Raw genomic sequence first — 24,007 nt, forward strand, 5'->3', positions numbered from 1 at the left:
ACTGTCTGAAAGGATTGGCAAATATGTCATCATAGCTGATACTATACTGTAAACGAAGTAGGGACTGTGACAACATCTATTGATTGATTGAACTCCAGAATCCTCCTCCCTTATACAGGTTTTATGTTATTGAAACCAGTTTGCTGTTTCTTTTGAAAGGCTTTTTGGAAAATTCTTCTTTTTCATGAATCTTTTGGAGACATATTGAAATTGTTTTGGAACAGATCAATACACTTCCAGAAATTCTTGTTATCATGCTTGCACCATTTGCAGGCTGCAGCTGGATACTCTGTACAAATCAACAATCCTGTACGAGCAGATACTTCATTTTTGGGAGCTCTTTTACCCTTCATATCATTTTCAGCCATTTGAATTACAGCCCTTCATATCATTTTCAGCCATTTGAATAACAGACTTATAAAGATTATTAACCAGTTGTTTGTCAGGTTAATTGACAATGCTTTAGGTCTGAGTCTGCTATTCATGGAATTCAGTTTCTGCAATTTCGCTTTTGCTTACAAGTACTGCAAGAGCACATGCAAAAAATTTACTAATGGTTACATTCATCAGCACTTTTGCAATTTATTGAGCTCTGTTCTTACACCTTATTGAACACTGAAGAGCAATGGTATATGTGCACACTTTTGTTCCTCCTTCGCCAGTGAAATGTCATTCTTTAGGGGTTCCCAAGTGAGAAATTAGTGGATAGCACTTGACTAATAACAAAAGGCAATTCATTTAATGAGTTAATTTTTAATAGCCTCAGTTTCAACTGTACGGTGTATCTTTTTTTTTTTTTTCAAGATATTTAAAATATAATTAGGTTGCAACCTTTTACTTTGATAGGCAACTTGAAGCTAGAAATTACATGCAGAACCATGACAGTTTTTCCCAATATCTTTATTATTCCATCTAATTCTAAAGGAGAAAATCAAAATGTTCTTTCAGACGTCCAAAAAGCATTCACATATCGCCCGACTTTGCATGAAAGGTTTGTTGGGGAAACCGGGTAATTTCCCACTCAAAGATTCAACTAGTGATTTAAACCGATTCAGTAATTCCCAGGAAAGATCGTTAAAACAATCTCCTTAGATAGAATTACCATTTCAAGTAAATTCTCAGGAAGGCTGGAGGGATCACAAGCGATTCCACTTAAAACCCAGTCTCTTATGGTAGAATTTACGTGCACGGTATATTATCACAAATAGACCCGTGCATACATAAACAATACGTACACACGAATAAAAATACACCCAAAAGAATAGTATAAAACACTACAAATAAACCCGACAAATATATTGAATACTGTACTACAAGGTTGGCATTCCAAATTCGGTATTATCATGCATATTTTCTTGGTTGGAGAACAATCCATGTCGCTACTCATCTCAGCCTGTTGGCTAAATTGTATAAGCCTCTGGATGCTAGAGTTCCTTTCAGAAATGCTTCCCTTTTGCCTAAATTGCTTTATGAAGCTACTTGGTGTTTGTCGTAGAATGCACTCTCTCTGCAGCCTTCTTTGCCTACCGAATTCAAAAAAAAAAAGGTAAGGCAAATATGCAAATCTGACATGAGTTTAATAATCGTAAGCTTTTATACCTCTTTCTCCCAGTCAGTTCTCAGAGCGACAACCAAAAGAAGCAATGCTTGCGCAAAAAGGGCCACTATAATTCCCGTCCATAGTCCCTATCCACAATTAGCAAGTTTTTGTTGACATTCCACAGAAAAGGAGAGTAATCACAATGCAATCTAGAAAAGATATGCAAAAGCAAAGGACAATGGAAAGTACCTTTCCTCCAATATGAAAGACGAAAGCTAGAATTATGCCGAAAGGTAATCCAAGTAGATAATAGGCTCCCAAATTAACCACTGCAGCAATCTTCTGCCAACCACATCCTCGAGCAGTACCTGGGAGCAAATTGGTCCTTCAGCTGATAAGTTTATGTAACATATGATCTAGGACCTTAATCCAATTTGCATGTGTTAATGTAGGATTGCTATGAAAGACTCTTCCATCTTCAAGCACTCTTTGCATATGATGATTCACATAAGCTACGTTTGCAGATTTTCTAGTTCTCAGGCTTTCAGTGCACAAAAAGCAGCTAAAGTAAAGTGTTTGACATTAGAATGAGCAAATCTTACTTGAATTGTTTTATACGAAGTACAAATGTTGTACATCCGTCAGGTTGATTCTTGATGATATTAAGAAACCTATGTCAAATACTATCTCAGATTGTTGACAAACCTGAAAGCACAGATTGCATGCCATCCAAGACGTGTGATGCTGCAACCAAAAGCAACATTTCCCCAACGTATCTTACAACCTTTTCTTCTGAACTGTAACAGTAGCCCCATAAATTGCGCCCCAGAATCATGATTGTTGCTGCCAAAATACCCTCTGTGGAAACCAGGAACATTGCAATTTGCGATGCTAAACGAGCTGCATAAGGTCTTCCAGCACCAAGCTCATTTGAGACCCTTATGCTATTATGATAAAGAGAACTGATCTCAAACTGTTCGTAATGAAATTGACTGAAACAAAATCAATTGTTTCTTGATAATCTCATAGTTACCTTGTGGCACCGCTGAGCCCAAGTGGAATCATGTAGACCATGCTACATGTATTAAGGCTAGCATCGCAACCAATATTGAGGAACACAATCAGAAATTGTTCGAGGCACCATATATTCTAGATTAGGCCTGTTAAGAGTTGCAGCACCAAACCTGATTGAGAGAACTGACGTTTCTAGCTTTGGATTTGGTAGAAGACCAGATAGCAGAACCATCATTTCAAACGACCAAATCTCCAAGCTGATGAAATATGTTGGACGAGTTCAAATTCCCAATTCATCACTTAATATCAGAAACACATATACAAATACATTTTGATAATGAACTGAGGGAAATGAGGACTGGAGGACACTCGCAATTTTTAACTGCACAAAAATGAAAGGGAAATGGAAAAGAACTAGAAAAACATGGAAAAATCTGGATGAAGTTCAGGGAATTACCATATCATAACAGCCGAAGGAATGGCTAATTTGAGAAATTTTGGAATGTCATTCAGTGACTCCTTGGAAAAACCTTTCCAGGTCTCCTTGCAGGATGGTGATACCCGCACATATATTGCCAACAACAACAGATTGATCCAATAAGAAATAGCATTCGCTAAAGCAGCACCTTTATTGCCAAGGCCAGACTTAAAGACTAGAACCCAACAAGTGAGTAGGTGGAGTAGCGTGGTAAATCCAGCACTAAACATCATTGGAAAGACATTATTCTGAGATTGAAGAAATCTAACATGGCATTGTAGCAGGGCATAGGCAAAGATGCTTGGAATCATAAAACGAGCGTACAGTCCTGCTTCAGTTGATATTTCTGGATCTTGCCCCAAGAATTTGAGAATGTGACCTGCGTTGGCCCAAATACATGCCAGAGGACAGGCGGCCAGTAGAAGTACAAGCATGGCTCTTTGCTGATGAATGCCAAGCATATGGTACTGTTTTGCTCCGTAGGACTGCCCACAGAAAGTGTCCAATGCACTAGCCATCCCTTGCTGCTTGGAAATATATACAGAAAACTAGGAAAAGTTAAAAGAACAAGTTTAAGAAAACATTGCAAAGGAATTTAGACGTAAAGCAGAGGCCAATAAGAGATCAAGACCACAAATGAATCTTAAATCTGTGAAGCCTGCATCATTGAGTATAAAGAATTTAACTAAGAAAAATATGTCAAGCAACAAACCGTTATGAGTGGATCTAATTCCAATTATCGGAAATCGAACTTACCAACAAACTGAAACCAGTCACAGATGCAAATGAAGTGGCCATGGTGGCACCTGAAAGAGCTAGTTCTCCAAGATGACCTACAAACATTACCGAGATCACTTGTAAGCAATTTATTAAGAGGTTAACCGTCATTAGAGGCCCTGCTAATGCCAACTGCTTCTTCACTTCTATTTTTACATTATCCCACTTCCTCTTGGATTGGAATTCACTTTCTTGAGAATAATGAATCAGTGGACATTCCAGGTCTTGATGAGCTCTCTCCTCCCTCTCCATGTCCAAGAATTTGAAAAATATCCGCACCCGGTACTCAATGGGATCGTCTGCTAGCTTTAAACGATTATGTATATGTAAAGTTCAATTTTTGAATAACTAGAACGCATGGTACTCTGCTACTATGTGTTTATTCAACCGTATCTTGGGCACGTAGGTACTGATTATCAAAAGCAAAAGAATATGTGGAATTTACAATTTGGTGATGCAATCGATTCAAAAGACTTGGACTACTTGCATAAGGAACAAAGTGCTCTTTATCTTGAGTTGAATATAAAGGCGGAGAATCTGGAAATGAAGCCAGGATGGGCCAGGTTCGATTGTGTCCAGTTGCAGTGCTTAATCATTTAAGGGTCAGGTGATGCAATAGTACAGCATTGTTTTACTAGTAAATTTTGTCCCCAGGCACCACCTCATCTTACAATTTACAAGGAGATCAAAATGCAAGTGCGTGTCAAATTTTGTATTAACTTTGTAAGCAATGTACCACTAGCAATTGGTCAAACTGAAAGTGCTAGTTGTCTACTTTGGAAATATATGGTTTAGGTGCATGTATAGGAGGAAATATTCTGTTTGAGACAACGAAGAGGAAGCTGCTTAGAAGTTTAATTATTATTAAGTAGCAAAATTAGGTATCGAAAAGTATATCACTTTGCACGATTGATCTGTCGTATATGAGGTGCCTGAGATGATAAAGAACGCTTTTTGAGAAAAGTCTATGGTGGCAACTCTATCAGTCTGTTTCATCCAGTGGACAAAGCTCTCATCATCCTCTGATTCGAACTATAACAAAAAATAATATATTCGAATGGTATGTTGACATATAATTATTTTCTGGATGCTTTTGTCATTTATGGAACTGCCTAAGATCAATACAAATCATCATATTTTCTGCGGAGAGGCCAATGAACATGTGAGTATAACTATTGATACCACGAACGAGATCACAAGTGCTTGAATGTTGAATTGAGTCATGACAAAATGAATAAAACACTTTAATCTCCATATTAGAAGCCAAAGTAAAATGTTTTAGTTTGGTCAGATTCCCATTGTCTCCCAAAAAAAGATCCGGGCATACCTTAGTCTGAGATCGTAGGGCATACCTTAGTTCGAGTCTTTACGCAAGTGTCGCAAAACATCAGAGTTACATATCACATAAAGTACTCTGACAGATGTTTCATACAACAGCCTTCATTACTTGTTCTAGTAAGACACAGAATAATTGGTTTTTTATGTCCATCTTCCTATTTCGTCTGAACCAAAAGGAGAAAATACAATTGAGTTCTTCTACACATGACTGGGTAGATAGACATATAGAATTTGTAGATTTTTGCACCACAGATTGACATAAAAGATTGGCTTAGTAAGTGCATATTTGTACGTCAGAGATTGACTTCCAACATTTGTAGTTACAGAAATAATCTGGATATGAAGACCATTCTTTGCATTTCTTCTTCTTTTTTTTCTTTCAATTTCTTCTAATTTTCCTTATGAAACTTCTTTGACAATCGGAGAGCAATGCACCCTCTGTGTAGCCTTCTTGGCCTACAGTGTCAGGGAAAAAAAAAAAAATAGGGCAAAACTTGCAGAATTTTTTTGGTCATAGCTCATGGAACTTTTAGTAAGGGTAAGTTGTCATACCTCTTTCTCCCAGTCAGTTCTCAGAGTTATAACCAAAAGAAAGAGTGCATGTGCAAAAAGAGCCACCATAATACCCATCCATAGTCCCTAAGCATCATTTTTGGGATAACAGGTTAAAATACTTGATGTTCATATAAGACTGTAGTATGAATTTCGCAACATTGGTGGAAAAAAAAAAGGTGGATAAAGCATAAGAAAGAGATGCTACCTTTCCCCCAACATGATAGACAAAGGCTAATAGTAGACCAGAAGGAAGTCCAAGTAAATAATAAGCTCCCACATTAACAATTGCAGCAATCTTTTGCCTACCACATCCACGAGCAGCGCCTGGAAATTAAATTTTATCACCTTAGCTGATAAGTTTGTGGTGCTTACGTTCTATTTACTATCATATTCTTTGAAGTCATATAAATAATACTGTCCAATCTATCTTTGCTATATCATCCAAAACTCCTATGTCCAAAGTTTGTCAGCGGAGACCTGATAATGGGCTGTTCAGATAAAGAGACTTTTCTGGAGCAGGAAATCAGATTCAACTACATTTTGCATGAAATTTGAAAAGAGAAGTTGACAACTCTTTCAATTGCTATTATTATTCATATGACTTTGACATTTCTAATTTTTTTTCTTTCTGCTGGAAGCAGAGGATGGTTCTTGAAAGTTTGACTCCATTTGAAGTTCAGAATACCACGCGGCGCAAGCTGTCTAAAAGAGTGTTGACAGACCTGAAAGCACAGATTGAAGGCCATCTAGAAAATGGGATCCTGCAATCAAAAGTAACATTTCTCCAACATATCTGACAACCTTTTCTTCTGAGCTGTAACAGTAGCCCCATATATTACGCCCCAAAATCATGATGCCTGCTGCCAAAGTGCCTTCTATAGAAATCATGAATAGTGCGGTCCATGCTGCTAATTGAGCTGTATGTGGTCTTCCAGCACCTAGTTCATTTGAGACTCTTATGCTGCAAGCTGTCAAGCATAGCATCTACTATGAACGATAAGACAAAGAAAAGGAAGTTGAAAGTGGGGATTGAAAGAAAACTGCAGAAACCTGGATTACCAGATCATAACAGCAGAAGGAATGGCTAACTTGAGGAATTTCGGAACATCATGCAGTGACTCCTTGGAAAATCCTTTCCAAGTCTCCTTGCAGGATGGGGATACCCTCACATATATTGCTAACAACAATAAATTGATCCAATAAGAGACAGCATTGGCCAAAGCAGCTCCCTTACTTCCAAGGCCAGACTTAAAGACTAAAAACCAGCAGTTGAAGGTATGCAGCAGAGTTGTGATTCCAGCGCACATCATCATTGGAAGGACATTCTTTTGTGATTGCAAAAATCTAACATGGCACTGCAGGAGCGCATAAGCAAAGATGGAGGGAATCATAAAACGAGCATAGGTTCCTGCCTCTCTTGATATTTGTGGATCTTGCCCCAGGAATCTGAGAATGCATCCAGTATTGGACCAAATATATGCCAGAGGAAACGTAACCAGGAGAAGGACAGCCATGGCCCCTTGCAGATGAATGCCAAGCATGTGATATTGTTTAGCTCCATATGACTGACCACAAAATGTATCCAACGCACTTCCCATCCCTGTCTACTTGGAAAGCAAAACAGAGAATGGATCAGAAAGGAAAATTGGTATTAATTAGAATACAAACAATTCAAGCACGGATAGTGGTACTGCTGTTTGAATGTTTGGCTGACATCATTGTAATCTTGATAGTTTTCAGATAGACGGCAGCTTATATCAATTAACCATTCTTACATCCTGCAGTCTGTTACTGAGAGACTGAGGCCACCATTAGTGCTCATTACATGAAGTTGATATTGGAATACCAGAGCTACAAGATGTCAGCGGACAAGAGAATCTAATGCTGCAAGCATTCATGTCTAAATTCTAAAACTGTTTAATTGGAGGAAATTTCTTCAAAATATCTCATTAAAATTTCTCATCAAGCACATGGACTTTTCTTTATCATGCTGATACTCTTTTTAAGTTAAGAAACTGCGTTTGCCTCATATAGTCTTGACAGTTACATCTTGCATTTAAAGGAAAAGTCCTGCTGGTGGTGATTTTAGAAATCCTGGCTTTGAACTCTATCAACATATAGGTAGTTGTGCCGAGAATGCTGGTAAAAACAAAACACTTAGCCTAGGCAACTAGTGCTTGAATTTAATACATTTGATTCATGTCTCATCAAATACCAGGAGTCTGGGAGTAGACAGATGATACGGACAATTTTTTTTAAAAAAAAAAAAGAAAGAAAGAAAGAAAGAAGGAACAGATGATATCCCAACAAAGTACAAGTGCACTTCACAAAAACCTTAGAAGGCATCAACTCTTTTATATTTCATTGAGAACTCGAAAGGTTTATCAATGTAAAAATCAGCATCAGTTATAAACCAATCATATGCAAATCTAGCTTACCAACAAACTAAAACCAGTCACTGAAGTAAATGCAGTAGCCATTGAAGCACCGGAGAGAGCTAGCTCTCCAAGATGACCAACAAACATTATTGAGATCATTTGCAGGGAATATATTAGGAGGTTGACCATTATAAGAGGACCTGCTAAAGCCAACTGCTTCTTCACTTCAAGGATAACCTCATTGCACTTTCCCCTGGATTGGAACACATTTTTCTCTGAATTATGAATCAGTGAACTTTCCAGGTCTACATCTCCTTCTTTCCTGTCCATTTTTTCGAAGTATATGATTGTTTGCACAGGATACTCAATGAGATGGTAGAACTTGTTGCTGAAAATCAACTGAAGTGTTCACGTACTGACTCAACATCAACAAACCAGTGAATAGATATTTATACAAGATGACAGGAATGCAAAATATCTTATGGAGAAAATGACAAAAACATGAAAAATCTGAAGTATGTTTATCCAATTCCCTAGACTTTGGTTATGATTGTCAAAAGTGACTCTGTAGTATGTAGGGCTTAGAAAATTTATCTTTCTAACGCGGTAAATGCTATGTATTTTGAGTTGATTCTCAGGTTATGAGAATGCAAAAAATAACCACGTTTTATTCAATTGAGTTGAGATCATATATTTTACCCAACTTTCCCACTTAGGAGAAAGCTTCTTCAATCCGAGGATGACAGGTATAATTCCGTCCAGAGGGTGGAGGGGGCTGCATGCATGATTTCAGTACATTTTGAAAGCACTATCTGGCCCTTTTACACTTTAGGTTTATTTGCTCTGCTTTATCTCTTGTTTCTCCGGATAACATGATTGTCCATAACTGAAAAAGGGAAGCTATTAGTCAGATATCTCTCTAAAACTAACTGGATTGACAAAGTCGGCTGCAAGATACTGCTCTTCATGACCAATTTGTAAGGTACAGAGGTTTTGCCTGTCCTGATTCTCTAAACGTGTGACAATCTACTGATTGAAGTGATTTAAGAATTCACAAAAATTCCCATTTTTTACATTCATCAAATATGTAAATATAATGCCTGTCTTTGAAACTTCCGCAAGCAAACATTGTCTTTTTTTTTTTTAATGTTAAGAAAATGAAAAGCATGAGACTGGAACGAAAATCAGTCCAAATCCTGCAATGCAAGCCCATTATTTCCTCAAAACACTTCGCGATATTTGTTCCCCACCACCAAAAAAAATGAAAAAAAAAAATCCCCCAAAGAAGAAAGAAGAAGTTGATTTTTACAAAAATCCTTTGGAAGTCGATGTTCTTTGGTAGTCTGTAAACCTTTTTTCTTTCTTTGGGTACTGTCCTTTCCTCGTGTTATAAATTCTTGATTTACGTCCTCGAGAATTTTGAAGAATAACCTTGAAGAAAATAAAGATTTTGTTCCCCAAGTTGGCCTGGGTTCCTTTCACAAGTCACAACCCCACAAGCAAATACACAAGCAAAAGGAAAGATCGTATACAGAATCAGCCGTCTAGTCTCCCAAAGCTAGCTATTAGGTGAGGGATAGAAGATATAGTCTGGCTTTATGCATTCTTATCTGTTCAATTCTCACCATTGATGGATCTTTCTGGCTTATCCCTTCACCCTACCATTCTACTTGAGAGTAGCATTAAGTTTTATGTGCCAATCTCCAATAATAGAAGCTTAATCATTTTATTAGTACAGGAGTATATACAAACTTCATCACCAGCAATTATTATTGAAGATGGACATAGCTAGAGCAATCCCCGTAATTAAACACAACATCTTAGCAGAAACTATTGTACGAAAAACTTTAATACATGTTCCTCTGTTGAGAATTTGAGATATGCCAACTTTTCCTACAATTTGACTAAATTGCGTTTGGTATTACAATATTTTAGTTTAGTAATTAAATAAATTTTGTTGTTAGGATATTTGTTAACCAAAAATTATATTAGTTTGTTAACAAATATTTTAGCTAAGATTTGCTAGTAGAAGATTATATTTTGTTGAGATTTTTTTGGATAATTGTTAGGTAGATACTTTGTTAGTTTGTTACATGTAATTACTATAAATAGTAAGTTAACGAATGAATAACATAATCTTATTTTCTAGTTTCATACAAGTCTTTTGTGAGCCATTATTTTTGCAACACTAAGGTGTTATTACTAAATTTATACCCCAAAAAATCAACAAAGTGGTAATAGAGCCTATATCTTAATGCCTGTGTTGTTTTTTTAGAGTGAGTGCATTCGTGAGAATCCTTTATAAGTTCAAATCTATGGAAGGAAAGAACTTTTTGTCAAATGTGTTAACTTTAGTGGTAAAATTTACCAAATTTGGGCCATTAAATTTTGGAATTATTTGGTAGTTAATGATCTATGGGATATAGTGGAGACAAATTTTGCATCTCCAGTATTTTAAGAACCGATGGATACATACATTAGAGACCGCACAATCGCAATTAGATAGAGATCCAAGACCGGCGTTCACATATCATATTTTTGTTATCGTCTTCACAAGGATGATGGCTTATGATTTGATTGAGAATAAAGTATTCTCAATTAAAATGCAAAGAAAAAGTTTCACTATGAATTGGTCAGATTTTAATAATTCTGAAGTGGAGTATAATGAAATCAAGAATTCATATCCTAAAAAAATTCAAGAGAAGATCATTGATAAGTCAGGAGGCATGAAATTGATTCCTAATATTTATCAAGATTATAATATTGCTGTTTTTGAGTCTACAAATTTTAATGGTGATGACAAAATTTATGACCAATCATGCAAAATTTCATATTTTGTGTATAAGTTCAAATATCATAGAATGTTGTTTCACTTTGAACCTATGAGAAAATTATTTAGGTATATCTAAAAAAGCCATCTTTTATTTGGAGTTTGGCATGAGAAAACAAAAGAAGTGGTTGGTTGCAAGAATAATCTTTAACTTGCATAAAAATCCAAAAGAAGAAATTTGTTACAAGGCTAATCGTCAATTGCGAAGCTTCTTACAAAAGTTTTGTTCAAAACAAGATTCAAAAATTTGAGAAGGCAATTGAAAATCTGCAGTAAAAGTAGCAAGAAGAAGTATTGAGATATACCAACTTTTCCTACATATTTGATCAGATTATGTTTGTTATTTTAATAATTTAGTTAGTAATTAAATAAATTTTATTGTTAGGATATTTGCGAACCAAAGATCACGTTGATTTGTTAACAAACATCTTAATTAAAATTTGCTAGTAGAAAATTATGTTTTGTTGAGATTTTTTTGATAATTATTAGATCGGTGTTTTGTTAGTTTGTTATTTGTCATCACTATAAATAGTGAGTTGATGAATCAACAACATAAGCTCATTTTCTAGTTTCGGACAAGTCTTTTGCAAGCATTATTTTTGCAACACTAAAGTATTGTTAGTTGTGACTAAGTTTATGCCCCAAAAAACCAACACCCTCAATTTCCTAAACGAAAACTCCCGGACCCCCACCGACTTCCTTACCTTCATAACTCAAGGGTTTAGTCACTTGGCGATCATCTCTACCAAAATTTCGAAATTCTTAGTAGAGCTCCCATTTGGTCCTACAGCCTTCAGAGCAAGCTCTTTGTAAGTTAAAATCTGTTCCTTCAACTTCTTCCCTTTTTCATTTGACAAAACTAGCTCAAGAGCTAAAGTTGTTGCATCTTTTGTAAACGAACCACCTTCGATTCTCACTCCGATTTTCCAAATCTTTTCCACCATCCAAGAATTCAATTGTTGATCACCCAAAAACGGCCTACAAATAATTGGAACACCAGCAGATATGCTTTCCAGCACTGAACTCCATCCAGAGTGATTTACAAAAGCTCCAATGGAATGATGAGCTAAAACTTGCGCCTGAGGAGCCCATGGTACAATTTTCCCAATGACATTTGTCCTTTCCAAGAATCCATCTGGCAAATTGGACTTAAAGTTGTCCTTAAGCGACCAAAGAAATGGAGTATTACTTGCTTCTAATGCTTCAGCCAATGCTTTTAGCTCGTGGGCCGGAGGAGTTGCCACTGTTCCAAAGCCAATGTATACGACAGATCCTAGTTTTTGCTTGTCTAGCCATGGAATGCAGCCGTGCACGTCCGAGATATTAGCCAATGGAGGTGGAGATGTCAAGTTGAAGGGGCCAACATTGAGGACATTCTTGAACTTGGATTTTAGATCTTCAATGACTGGGGGGTCTAATTCTTCGAAGGAGTTAATTGGCAAAGCATTTGCTCGGGGTAGGATTTGTCCCATCTTATAGAGCATGACTGAGACTGGGGATTCCAAGTCCCCACAGACTACTCCACTAGGCAAATCGCCAAGCCGAACTTCAGAAAATCCAGGAATGAATTTAACAAGTTCATCTTCACGTCCAGCTATACCTGTAAGATCATGAAGAGGCATAGAATGTCACCCCCAACTACAACTCTCATGTCACAAGCAGTTAAAACACAACAAAATAGATTTTTCAAAATCACAATCTAAAATCATATCTTAAGATCAGTTGAGAATAAGCATTTGTCCAGTCGTAACAAAAGGAGATAATTTGATCAAGTTTCTTCTATTTTCACGGATACTATCTACTCTCTTCATTCGAAACAATCAAACAGGATCCAAAAGGAGATAATTTTGTGGTTTTCTTGTCAAGTTAGATAAAAATATGCATTGAAAACAAAGGGCCTATTTGGAAAGGAGTTTTTTGCCAAATTTTTTTCCTACAAATTTTTTAACAACTTTAACTATAGTAATTTTAAAAAAAAATTTCAAAATTTTTAAAATACAAACTTTAAAATATCCTAAAACATACAAAAAATTACCTTCCTTCCTCTCTTGTTCTTCCTCCCTTACCTAAACCTACCACCATCTCAAAATTTTTAAAATACAAACTTTAAAATATCCTAAAACATACAAAAAATTACCTTCCTTCCTCTCTTGTTCTTCCTCCTTTACCTAAACCTACCAGTCTACCACCACCTCTAGCGCGACCCGTGCTGGCCGGCGTCTCCTTTTTCTTTTTTTCTTTTTCTTTCCTCTCTCTCTCTCTCCTCCCCTTCTCCTTCTTTCTCACCCTCTCCTCCTTCCTCCTCTCTCCTCCTTTCTCCTGCACAGTGACTAGATCGCACAGGGAAGGGAGGGGGAGAGTGGTGTGGGGAGGGAGAGGGGAGGGGAGGAGGAAAGAAAGGGGGAGGAGAGGGAGAGAGAAGAAAGGAGAAGAGGGGGAGAGAGAAAAAAATTAAAAAAATGTCAATTGTAGCCGACGCCGGTCACCGGTGGAAGTTTCAGCAAGGCAGAGTAAGATCAGTGGTGAGGTGAGGGAGAAGAAGAGAGGAAAGAAAAGAAAATAGAAAGAAAGAAAAAGAAAAGAAAAGGCATCATAAAATTTTTTTTTACAAATTCTATAAAAAGTTATAATAAAATTTTAAACAAACACCTAAAAATTTCATTTATCAAACAGGGCCTGACAAAAAGGATTGATGGATATGCAAAACTGAGCCTATTGAAATATTTAGATAATAAAGTGGGGATTTATGGGCTAGATATGACTCGAAACAATTTTCTCATTTTCTTGTCAAGTTAGATAAAATATGCATCGAAAACAAACGAAAAAAAAACGGTGATACGTTGTTCGTCTTTATCTAATTCAACATTGATCTCTGGTAAGTGTAATTAGTTGTTACATTTAGACAAGGAAAAAACAACATTAGGACAATGCAAGTACAAGGCCGACCAAATTAACCAGGTGGCAACCATAGATAATCAAACTAAGTTATCTTAATTAATCAGTGTTCATGTTCTAACCTTCTGCCACCATTAATTAACCTTCTAGAGTCTTGAATAACATGATTAATTAATTCCTAGGTACATTAACTGATGAACTGATTGATCATGTTCACAAACATAATGACCAAGGGAATACAGAGAGTAATTAAAAGAATGGTACCATTTCCAGTGCCAAGAGTTTGCCTGATGAGTTCAGTGTAGAAATGAATGGACAGAGACCTTGGTTCAGATGTCCAAACGGGCACCCAAGAAACCCCGTTTGCCTCCGCGATCTCACAGGAAAACCAGAGAAAAGCATCCGCTATCACGCAGCTGACCCTCCTTCCAGTGTCCCGTTCAGCTGCCTCCACAGCTCTCCTAAAATTCTCCGGTGCCACTTTCAAGAAAAGATCAATATCCTCCAATGGCCTGCCAGCGAAAACATAGCCATCAGGCACCCCATCCGGGACATCATAGGCCTTAATGTTATCATCATCAATGTTTGATGATGATGAGAATAGGGAAGCATTGGATTTGGCTGTGCTGAAAAAGGAAAACGTTACATTTGGGGCAGCTTTTGCTAGCCTACTTAAGAGTCCTAGGAGAACGCCTGCATGACTCGCAAAGGGGAATGCAAGAACCGCAACATGTTTTTGGCTTGAAGAACTTTTGTTACTCATTTTCCGAGGGCAGCGATGATTTTTGCTCGCAGTCTATAGGTTTAAGCAATTATGTGTCGAATTTAGCAGAGGTTAAGAGTGACATATATAGCGGTACGAAGGTAGACTTTCTTCCACACCTTTTTCCCACTCTTGTCCTTTATGACCACAATTAGAATATATATATTTTTTTAAAATTCATGCAATTTAACTTGTAGCGATTAATTTTGGCCTTAGTAGCTAATTTTTAATGCTTGTACAATGCAGTTATCTGTACGCAAATTATTAAGTGTTTCAGAAAAAACCACTTTTATACAGCAATGTCTTTTCTTTCAACATTAAAAGGGTGTACGCCATTTTTTCCTTTCATAACAAAATTGAAGGAGGGTAGATGGGCAATTCAAACGCTTATTATGCATGAGTAGCCTAGTATTCGAAGACTGTAAGGAGGTTTGTTCTTTCATATTTATTCGGGGGGATAATTCGAAGACTTTAAGGAGGTTTGTTCTTTGATAAGGAGGTTTGAACTTTGAAGAGAGGTTGGTAGGAGGAAACGCCATGCGTTAGACACGTTGGTGAGGTTTCAACCCCTAATCCGAAATTCCAGTCAATGAGAAACATCATCTACAGGGTTTGCAAATGCATTTCATCCGCGTACTTTCCAGTCAGAAGTTCCAGTCAAGAGTAAAATGTTTGTGGTGTTGTTTTGGACAATGCCGCACCCAGGCCCGCCTTTCAATGGTTTCTATTAGGCCCATTGCATATCAATTCTTTTTTTTTTTTCAACTATTAACTTCTAATTGCTTATCTAGACCCCAAAAAAAAAATTTGTGGTTGCTTATAAAGTCTAAAGCATTTGAGACCATATTAATCACCTCAATTACATTGCTTCCTTAGTCCTTACTATATATATGGTAGAAGGAAAGGCTTTAATCATTATCATTACTATATAAAAAGTATAAATCTTGATATTAGGGAGTGTAAGTATAGGCACTTTTTTATCTTAATTTTTGTTATTCCTAAATTACCCTCATGTCTTTTAATTAGAATTATTGCATTTTAATGTGGCACTAATTAAAAGAAATAAAACACTCCAATCGATTACATCTTAATACTATTGGTAATTATAATTAAAAATTGCTCATTAAAAACTATTTATCTACTCTTGGACTCTATCTCCAATTATTATACATATCAAAATTTTTTAATTGAAGCATGAAAAATTTCTCATTAGTAAGTAGTTGAGATTGTAAAAAAAATTAATTTCAAGAAATAGATACTCTCTAGAAAATAGAGAAACATACAAGGAGAAGAGAATCCTTATTCATATGCATATCTTTATGCAAATATCATGAGTATTTACAATTATGCACTTTTTACCAATATGAAGAATTTTTTATGTTGCACCCAATGGAATTTCAATATACAAAAAATGATGATACCTTTATAACTAAAATAGCAATATTAAACTGAAAAAAAAAATCTGAAAGAGCACCATACAAACCACTATTATCATTAATAGCAACCGATCAAAACAAGAAATTTTGAAAAAAATTGAAAACTATTATAAAATGACGTAAAGTAAATAACAAATGAATTAAAAAAGTAGAATATAATAATATCAAAGACAACATCCAAATTATTGATATCCAGGGGAAGACAAACATTATTATCGACAATAATATAGTAATGCTTCATTTGTATTAGTTTGAACAAACCAAATTCATCCATCAAGTCAGAAGCCATCTCCAGGGATAAAATAAGAATCATAATAAGAGTAAATTTAAAATGAAGAATGATAAAATGAAAATGATCATATCCAAATTGTTTTTGGTGATGTCCAAAATACCCTTATCTTTCTAATGATTACATATATTTATTGTATTGTAATATTAGGAATAATGGAAATGGTTATGAAATGAAATTTTTTAAATTAAGTAAATTTCATTTATGGTGACAATTGTCATTAGACAGATTTAGTGCATTCCAATAATTGATCATAATGATAGTGGCTATGGATTAAAAGTTGGAAATTAAAAAATAAAACACTGCAGTAGACAAAAAATTAATATTAAAATTGTTAATTAGCCACAATTCTCGTTCCAATTCCGTGATCATCAAAAAAGCTGATACTGAAACCAAAAATATTGTGCTCATATGAAAAAAGTATACTTTTTGCTTTTGCTTTGCATTGGATATTTTGCAAATAATATGAATAAAAGAAAAGAAAAATAGAAAAACTCCAACTATCTCTATCTATAAAATTTTAATTGTCAGAATGTGCAAGCCAAAAAAACTTTACGTGGTGGATCATTTATACCCTATTATTGGCAGAAATAAAATTAACATAATACAAAGAAATGAAAGAATTCAAATTATATGTATGTTTATTTTTCTAACTTAATTATATTGTTCGTTTATAAAAAAAATTGTGATGATTATGGTTTATATGCAATAGAATCATAAATATACAATAATTTTGGTAAAAATGATATTATCAATAGTTGATATGTTAGAGCTCAAGCTATAAATCAAAAAGTGTTTGCTTCATGATTCCAAATTCAATCCTCAGGACAACTACATTAGAATGTTTTCTGTCTCTTTTCATTTAATAAAATTTTTAAAAGTAACTAGTTTTAAAAAAAATAGCATAAAAATACTATATTATGATGCTGATGATCAAATTTTCAAAAAAAAAATTTAGTATCTAAAGAATAATATACTAGTAAAAAAATTTTTACCAGTATCTAAAAATGAAACTATACTAGTATCTAAAAAATTTTTGCACGTGAACTATTACTAGTAAAAATGAAAATTACTGGAGAATAAATTTTTCTACACCTAAACACAAAACCATAAAATCAGCTCGCAATTCTTGAATGAATAAGCGAGCATACTTACTGTAAATGGGCTACATGGACTAGGCATGCTTGCAACACATTGCACTCAAGACTTTGTTATTACCTGAAATAATTCTTCAAAATTTCTTGTCGAACTTCCATTTGGTTTAACAGCATCCGAGGCTTTTGCTCTAAGCTCTTGAACATTCTCTCTGATTGTTTTACCCTTGTCACTGGACAAAATATGTTGTATGGCATTGATTGTTCCATTCTTGGTAAATACCCCTCCTTCAATTTTCAAACCAATTCTCCATCCATCTTGTACCTTCCAACTGTTCAATTTTTGATCGCCAAAATATGGCCTACATATTATAGCCACCCCATGTGAAATACTCTCCAGAATAGAATTCCAGCCACAATGTGTTACAAATACGCCAATTGCAGGATGTGCCAAGACTTGCACCTGAGGAGCCCATGCAACAAATATACCATGACTCTTGCTTGCTCGATCCATAAATCCATCTGGCAAAAGCTTCCTAGCATGGTCCCTCAATGACCACAGAAATGGGAACCTTAATAGCTTCCAGAGCCTCAGCTAAAGCTACCATTTCATCAAGGGGCGGACTCGTTACCGTGCCAAAGCTAATGTACACGACTGATGCAGAGTCTTGCTTGTCCAACCACGATAGGCATTCATCATTCTCATCAGTTGAAGTCGATTTTTTTGAGGTTGAAATTAAGGGTGAAGAGCTAACGTTGAGGAATTTTTTGAACTTGGACTTGAGATCAGTTGTGATGGCTGGATCTATCTCTTCGAAGGAGTTGATCACAACAGCAGTTGCTCGCTGAAGATTCAATGCCATGTTGTAGACCATATGAGCCAATGGTGATTCTTGATTATCCATGAGAACTTCGTTGGGCAAGTCATTGATCTTTATTCCTTGCAATCCGGGGATCAACTCAAGAGTCTGGTCTCTTTCCTCGGCATTTTGGTTGAACATAGACAAAGCAATGTTGTGAATTGCATACATTTCATTTTTGTTGAACAAGGTGCGATAAATTCATGAGACAAAATATACCCCAAGTCAAATTAAACACGATTTATGTATTTTTTTCTTGCTTTGCCATAGGGCTTTCAAATGGAACAAAGGAATTGTTTTTTACAAAAACAGTGTCAACCATATTAGATTTCAGATGTTATATGTTACACACTATGGCGATAGTTAATAAATTTCCCAATTGTTGTATGGCTATTCTTCCCCATCTTACTTATTGTTCCCACAAAATGTAAAGATGGAGCAAATTGGATGCTTGATTATGGTTTCGCTGCTTATATTTACTAAAAAGAATTTTAAAATTTTTAGTTTCTGTTGATCTTAAAGAATGTTGACGAAGTGGCAAAAAACTTTCGTAGTACCGGCTAAGTCAACTGGAGGAGTTTTTTCTAGGCAAAAAAGAATAAACAGGGCAAGAGTTACACCAATAGTAGAATTCTACCAATGCTTAAAAGAAGAAATCCTCTGTGGAAAAGTAATAACACAAAGAACTCTAAAAAACATGGCATATGCTGACTGATAACAAACATTAGATTTGCGATGGAATGAATGCATGCTAACCTAGGTTTTGAAAAATAAAATAAAAAATCATGTGTATATACTGACCTAATTTGACAGGAGGGTTGAGAAATGCAAAATATCTTATGGAGAAAATGACAAAAACATGAAAAATCTGAAGTATGTTTATCCAATTCCCTATACTTTGGTTCTGATTGTCAAAAGTGACTCTGTAGTATGTAGGGCTTAGAAAATTTATCTTTCTAACGAAGTAAATGCTATGTATTTTGAGTTGATTCTCAGGTTATGAGAATGCAAAAAATAACCACGTTTTATTCAATTGAGTTGAGATCATATATTTTACCCAACTTTCCCACTTAGGAGAAAGCTTCTTCAATCCGAGGATGACAGGTATAATTCCGTCCAGAGGGTGGAGGGGGCTGCATGCATGATTTCAGTACATTTTGAAAGCACTATCTGGCCCTTTTACACTTTAGGTTTATTTGCTCTGCTTTATCTCTTGTTTCTCCGGATAACATGATTGTCCATAACTGAAAAAGGGAAGCTATTAGTCAGATATCTCTCTAAAACTAACTGGATTGACAAAGTCGGCTGCAAGATACTGCTCTTCATGACCAATTTGTAAGGTACAGAGGTTTTGCCTGTCCTGATTCTCTAAACGTGTGACAATCTACTGATTGAAGTGATTTAAGAATTCACAAAAATTCCCATTTTTTACATTCATCAAATATGTAAATATAATGTACGTCTTTGAAACTTCCGCAAGCAAACATTGTCTTTTTTTTTTTAATGTTAAGAAAATGAAAAGCATGAGACTGGAACGAAAATCTGTCCAAATCCTGCAATGCAAGCCCATTATTTCCTCAAAACACTTCGCGATATTTGTTCCCCACCACCAAAAAAATGAAAAAAAAAATCCCCCAAAGAAGAAAGAAGAAGTTGATTTTTACAAAAATCCTTTGGAAGTCGATGTTCTTTGGTAGTCTGTAAACCTTTTTTCTTTCTTTGGGTGCTGTCCTTTCCTCGTGTTATAAATTCTTGATTTACGTCCTCGAGAATTTTGAAGAATAACCTTGAAGAAAATAAAGATTTTGTTCCCCAAGTTGGCCTGGGTTCCTTTCACAAGTCACAACCCCACAAGGAAATACACAAGCAAAAGGAAAGATCGTATACAGAATCAGCCGTCTAGTCTCCCAAAGCTATCGGGTGAGGGATAGAAGATATAGTCTGGCTTTATGCATTCTTATCTGTTCAATTGATGGATCTTTCTGGCTTATCCCTTTACCCTAACATTCTACTTGAGAGTAGCATTAAGTTTTATGTTCCAATCTCCAATAATACAAGATTAATCATTTTATTAGTACAGCAGTATATACAAACTTCATCACCAGCAATTATTGAAGATGGACATAGCTAGAGCAATCCCCGTAATTAAACACAACATCTTAGCAGAAACTATTGTACGAAAAACTTTAATACATGTCCCTCAATTTCCTAAACGAAAACTCCCGGACTCCCCACCAACTTCCTTACCTTCATAGCTCAAGGGTTTAGTCAATTGGTGATCATCTCTACCAAAATTTCGAAATTCTTAGTAGATCTCCCATTTGGTCCTACAGCCTTCAGAGCAAGCTCTTTGTAGGTTAAAATGTGTTCCTTCAACTTCTTCCCTTTTGCACTTGACAAAACTAGTTCAAGAGCTAGAGCTGTTGCATCTTTTGTAAACGAACCACCTTCGATTCTCACCCCGATTTTCCAAATCTTTTCCACCATCCAAGAATTCAACTGATGATCACCAAAAAATGGCCTACAAATAATTGGAACACCAGCAGATATACTTTCCAGCACTGAATTCCATCCAGAGTGATTTACAAAAGCTCCAATGGAATGATGAGCTAAAACTTGCACCTGAGGAGCCCATGGTACAATTTTCCCAATGACATTTGTCCTTTCCAAGAATCCATCTGGCAAATTGGACTTAAAATTGTCCTTAAGCGACCAAAGAAATGGAGTATTACTTGCTTCTAATGCTTCAGCCAATGCTTTTAGCTCGTGGGCCGGAGGAGTTGCCATTGTTCCAAAGCCAATGTATACGACAGATCCTAGTTTTTGCTTGTCTAGCCATGGAATGCAGCCGTGCACGTCCGAGATATTAGCCAATGGAGGTGGAGATGTCAAGTTGAAGGGGCCAACATTGAGGACATTCTTGAACTTGGATTTTAGATCTTCAATGACTGGGGGGTCTAATTCTTCGAAGGAGTTAATTGGCAAAGCATTTGCTCGGGGTAGGGTTTGTCCCATCTTATAGAGCATGACTGAGAATGGGGATTCCATGTCCCCACAGACTACTCCACTAGGCAAATCGCCAAGCCGAACTTCAGAAAATCCAGGAATGAATTTAACAAGTTCATCTTCACGTCCAGCTATGCCTAAAAGATCATAACGAGGCATAGAATGTCACCCTCTATTACAACTCTTACGTCACAAGCAGCTGAAAACACAACAAAATAGATTTTTCAAATCACAATCTAAAATCATATCTTAAAATCAGTTGAGACTAAGCCCTTTATCAAAATTCATTTCTAGTCAAACTAAGATCATTTTGCGATGAAAGAACTAATCTGTTATGATTTTCCAAGTTGACAAATTTCCACCATGTATTTGAATTTGTGGTAACATATTTTTTTTTCACACTACAAAGGGTACGGTGGCTTAGAACCCTAAACACATAGTAATTCAGTAATTGGACGTCATCTTAATTCAGTAAGTAACACAAACAACTTTAAGCCGAGTATCGAGACTGCAAAAAGGAAAAGAAAAGGGATAAAAAGAATGACACTTTTTGTCTTTTCTAGGACTTTTATTCGGGAAATGATAGAGGAATTTCCAAGAAAAGAGATATAATTGAGTAGTTAATGAAAATCCTTTTCAGCCAGGTGCAACCAAAAATGGAGAGACAATGAAATACTACAGGTTAAAAGCAAATTTATGACCTCACATCTGTTGAGATATAAAGAAGAAAAACACTCGATGAAAAGAATTCTTTCTTTTTTCACCCAAAAGTATTAGAAAAGATATTAATAGATATCAGCAATTGTCCAGTCGTGACAAAAGGAGATAATTTGATCAAGTCTTTTCTATTGTCACGGGTACCATCTACTCTTTTCACTCAGAACACCCAAACAGGGTCCAAAAGGAGATAATTTTGTGATTTTCTTGTCAAGTAAGATAAAAATATGCATCGAAAACTAACAAAAAGTATTGATTGATATACAAAACTGAGCCTATTGAAATATTTAGGTAATGAAATGGGGATTTATGAACTAGGTATGACTCGTAACAATTTTGATCGGCTTAATTTTGCCGTTTTCTTGTCAAGTTAGATAAGATGTGCATCAAAAACTAACAAAAGATGACGGTGATAGTTGACTGCCAGAAAAGAACAATCATCAAATATGTCACCCATTTTGATTACTTTTACGTTGTTTGTCTTTCGCAACATTGAGAAAAAACACCATTAAGACAATGCAAGTACAAGACCGACCTAATTAACCATTAACCAGGTGGCAACCATAGATTATCAAACTAAGATGCCGAGCAGAGGTCGATTGATCAGTTTTCGTGTTCTAACCTTCTGCTACCATTAATTAACCTTCTAGAGTCTTGAATAACATAATTAATTAATTGCTACGTACGTTTACTGATGAACTGATTGATCATGCTCATAATCCATGCTCATAATCATAATGACCAAGGAAATACACAGAGTAATTAAAAGAATGGTACCATCTCCAGTGCCAAGAGTTTGCCTCATGAGTTCCGTGTAGAAATGAATGGACAGAGACCCTGCTGCAGATGTCCAAACGGGCACCCAAGAAACCCCCTTTTTCTCCGCGATCTCAGAGGAAAACCAGAGAAAAGCATCCGCTACCACGCAGCTGACCCTCCTTCTAGTATCCCTTTCAGCTGCCTCCATAGCTCTCCTAAAATTCTCCGGTGCCACTTTCAAGAAAAGATCAATATCCTCCATTGGCCTGCCAGCGAAAACATAGCCATCAGGCACCCCATTCGGGACATCATAGGCCTTAACGTTATCATCACCAATGTTTGATGATGATGAGAATAGGGAAGCATTGGATTTGGCTGTGCTTAAAAAGGAAAACGTTACATTTGGGGCAGCTTTTGCTAGCCTACTTATGAGTCCTAGGAGAAGGCCTGCATGAGTCGCAAAGGGGAATGCAAGAACCGCAACATGTTTTTGGCTTGAGGAACTTATGTTAGTCATTTTCCAAGGGCAGTGATAATTTTTGCTCGCAGTCTATAGGTTTGAGCAATTATGCGTCGAATGTAGCAGAGATTAGAGTTACGTATATAGCGGTACGAAGGTAGAATTTCTTCCACACCTTTTTCCTACTCTTGCTCTTTATGACCACAATTAGAATAAAAAATTATTCATGCAATTTAACTTGTAGTGATTAATTTTGGTCTTAGTAGCTAATTGTTAATGTTTGTACAATGTAGTGATCTGCACACATATTATTATTGTGTTTCAGAAAAAACCACTTTTATACAGCAAGTCTTTTCTTTCAACATTAAAAGGGCGTACGTCATTTTTCCCTTTCATATAAATTAAAGGAGGGTAGATAGCCAATTCAAACGCTTATTATGCATGAGTAGCCTAGTAGTTGAAGATTTTAAGGAGGTTTGCTCTTTCATATTCGGGTTGAGTAAGTTTGAAGAGAGGTTGGTAGGAGGAAACGCCATGCACTAGACACGTTGCTGAGGTTTCAACCCCTAATCCGAAATTCCAATCAATGAGAAACATCATCTGCAGGGTTTGCAAATGCACTTCATCCACCCACTTTCCAGTCCGAAGTTCCAATCAAGAGTTCAATCAATGCTTATGGTGTTGTTTTGGACATTGCCGCACCCGGGCCTGCCTTTCAATGATTTCTATTAGGCCGATTGCATATCAATTCTTTTTTTTTTTTTTTTCAATTCCCAAATCCCAACTGTTAACTTCTAACTGCTTATTTAGACCCCAAA

The 24,007-nt window shown here is 36.1% G+C and overlaps 3 protein-coding genes and 2 pseudogenes across 3 annotated transcripts; all 5 read right to left on the bottom strand.

Annotated features, from left to right (window-relative positions):
- Positions 1–1,058: 1,058 nt before the first annotated feature.
- LOC113695414 (protein DETOXIFICATION 16) lies at positions 1,059–4,525 on the bottom strand. The gene is made up of 8 exons (XM_027214509.2): positions 3,789–4,525; positions 3,012–3,556; positions 2,725–2,811; positions 2,574–2,630; positions 2,246–2,484; positions 1,790–1,908; positions 1,600–1,686; positions 1,059–1,523 (listed from the first exon to the last, which is right to left on the bottom strand). Exons 1-8 carry the CDS (start codon positions 4,059–4,061, stop codon positions 1,476–1,478), a joined length of 1,455 nt encoding a protein of 484 aa, XP_027070310.1. The 5' UTR covers positions 4,062–4,525; the 3' UTR covers positions 1,059–1,475.
- A 661-nt stretch (positions 4,526–5,186) lies between these two features.
- On the bottom strand, positions 5,187–9,088 carry LOC113694596 (protein DETOXIFICATION 16-like; annotated as a pseudogene).
- Positions 9,089–11,446: 2,358 nt separating this feature from the next.
- On the bottom strand, positions 11,447–14,689 carry LOC113694480 (kaempferol 3-O-beta-D-galactosyltransferase-like). The gene is made up of 2 exons (XM_027213293.2): positions 14,070–14,689; positions 11,447–12,510 (listed from the first exon to the last, which is right to left on the bottom strand). The coding sequence occupies exons 1-2, from the start codon at positions 14,566–14,568 to the stop codon at positions 11,636–11,638; spliced, it is 1,374 nt and encodes a 457-aa protein (XP_027069094.1). The 5' UTR covers positions 14,569–14,689; the 3' UTR covers positions 11,447–11,635.
- A 2,699-nt stretch (positions 14,690–17,388) lies between these two features.
- On the bottom strand, positions 17,389–18,562 carry LOC113692937 (anthocyanidin 3-O-glucosyltransferase 7-like; annotated as a pseudogene).
- A 1,734-nt stretch (positions 18,563–20,296) lies between these two features.
- On the bottom strand, positions 20,297–23,385 carry LOC113697600 (kaempferol 3-O-beta-D-galactosyltransferase-like). The gene is made up of 2 exons (XM_027217282.2): positions 22,748–23,385; positions 20,297–21,390 (listed from the first exon to the last, which is right to left on the bottom strand). The coding sequence occupies exons 1-2, from the start codon at positions 23,244–23,246 to the stop codon at positions 20,516–20,518; spliced, it is 1,374 nt and encodes a 457-aa protein (XP_027073083.2). The 5' UTR covers positions 23,247–23,385; the 3' UTR covers positions 20,297–20,515.
- Between the last annotated feature and the right edge of the window lie 622 nt (positions 23,386–24,007).

This window comes from Coffea arabica, chromosome 6e (assembly GCF_036785885.1).
Source record: "Coffea arabica cultivar ET-39 chromosome 6e, Coffea Arabica ET-39 HiFi, whole genome shotgun sequence".
Lineage (NCBI taxonomy): Eukaryota > Viridiplantae > Streptophyta > Magnoliopsida > Gentianales > Rubiaceae > Coffea > Coffea arabica.

What these genes read in the sequence shown, in the direction of transcription:
- LOC113695414 (XM_027214509.2), bottom strand. Translation starts at nt 4,061, where the DNA reads ATGGAGAGGGAGGAGAGAGCTCATCAAGACCTGGAATGTCCACTGATT. An exon ending in CCTTCGGCTGTTATGATATG is followed by an intron (nt 2,812 to 3,011) that starts GTAATTCCCTGA and finishes ATATTTCATCAG; the next exon opens with CTTGGAGATTTGGTCGTTTG. An exon ending in GGGCTCAGCGGTGCCACAAG is followed by an intron (nt 2,485 to 2,573) that starts GTAACTATGAGA and finishes TTATCATAATAG; the next exon opens with CATAAGGGTCTCAAATGAGC.
- LOC113694480 (XM_027213293.2), bottom strand. Translation starts at nt 14,568, where the DNA reads ATGAGTAACAAAAGTTCTTCAAGCCAAAAACATGTTGCGGTTCTTGCA. An exon ending in AACTCTTGGCACTGGAAATG is followed by an intron (nt 12,511 to 14,069) that starts GTACCATTCTTT and finishes ATGATCTTACAG; the next exon opens with GTATAGCTGGACGTGAAGAT.
- LOC113697600 (XM_027217282.2), bottom strand. Translation starts at nt 23,246, where the DNA reads ATGACTAACATAAGTTCCTCAAGCCAAAAACATGTTGCGGTTCTTGCA. An exon ending in AACTCTTGGCACTGGAGATG is followed by an intron (nt 21,391 to 22,747) that starts GTACCATTCTTT and finishes ATGATCTTTTAG; the next exon opens with GCATAGCTGGACGTGAAGAT.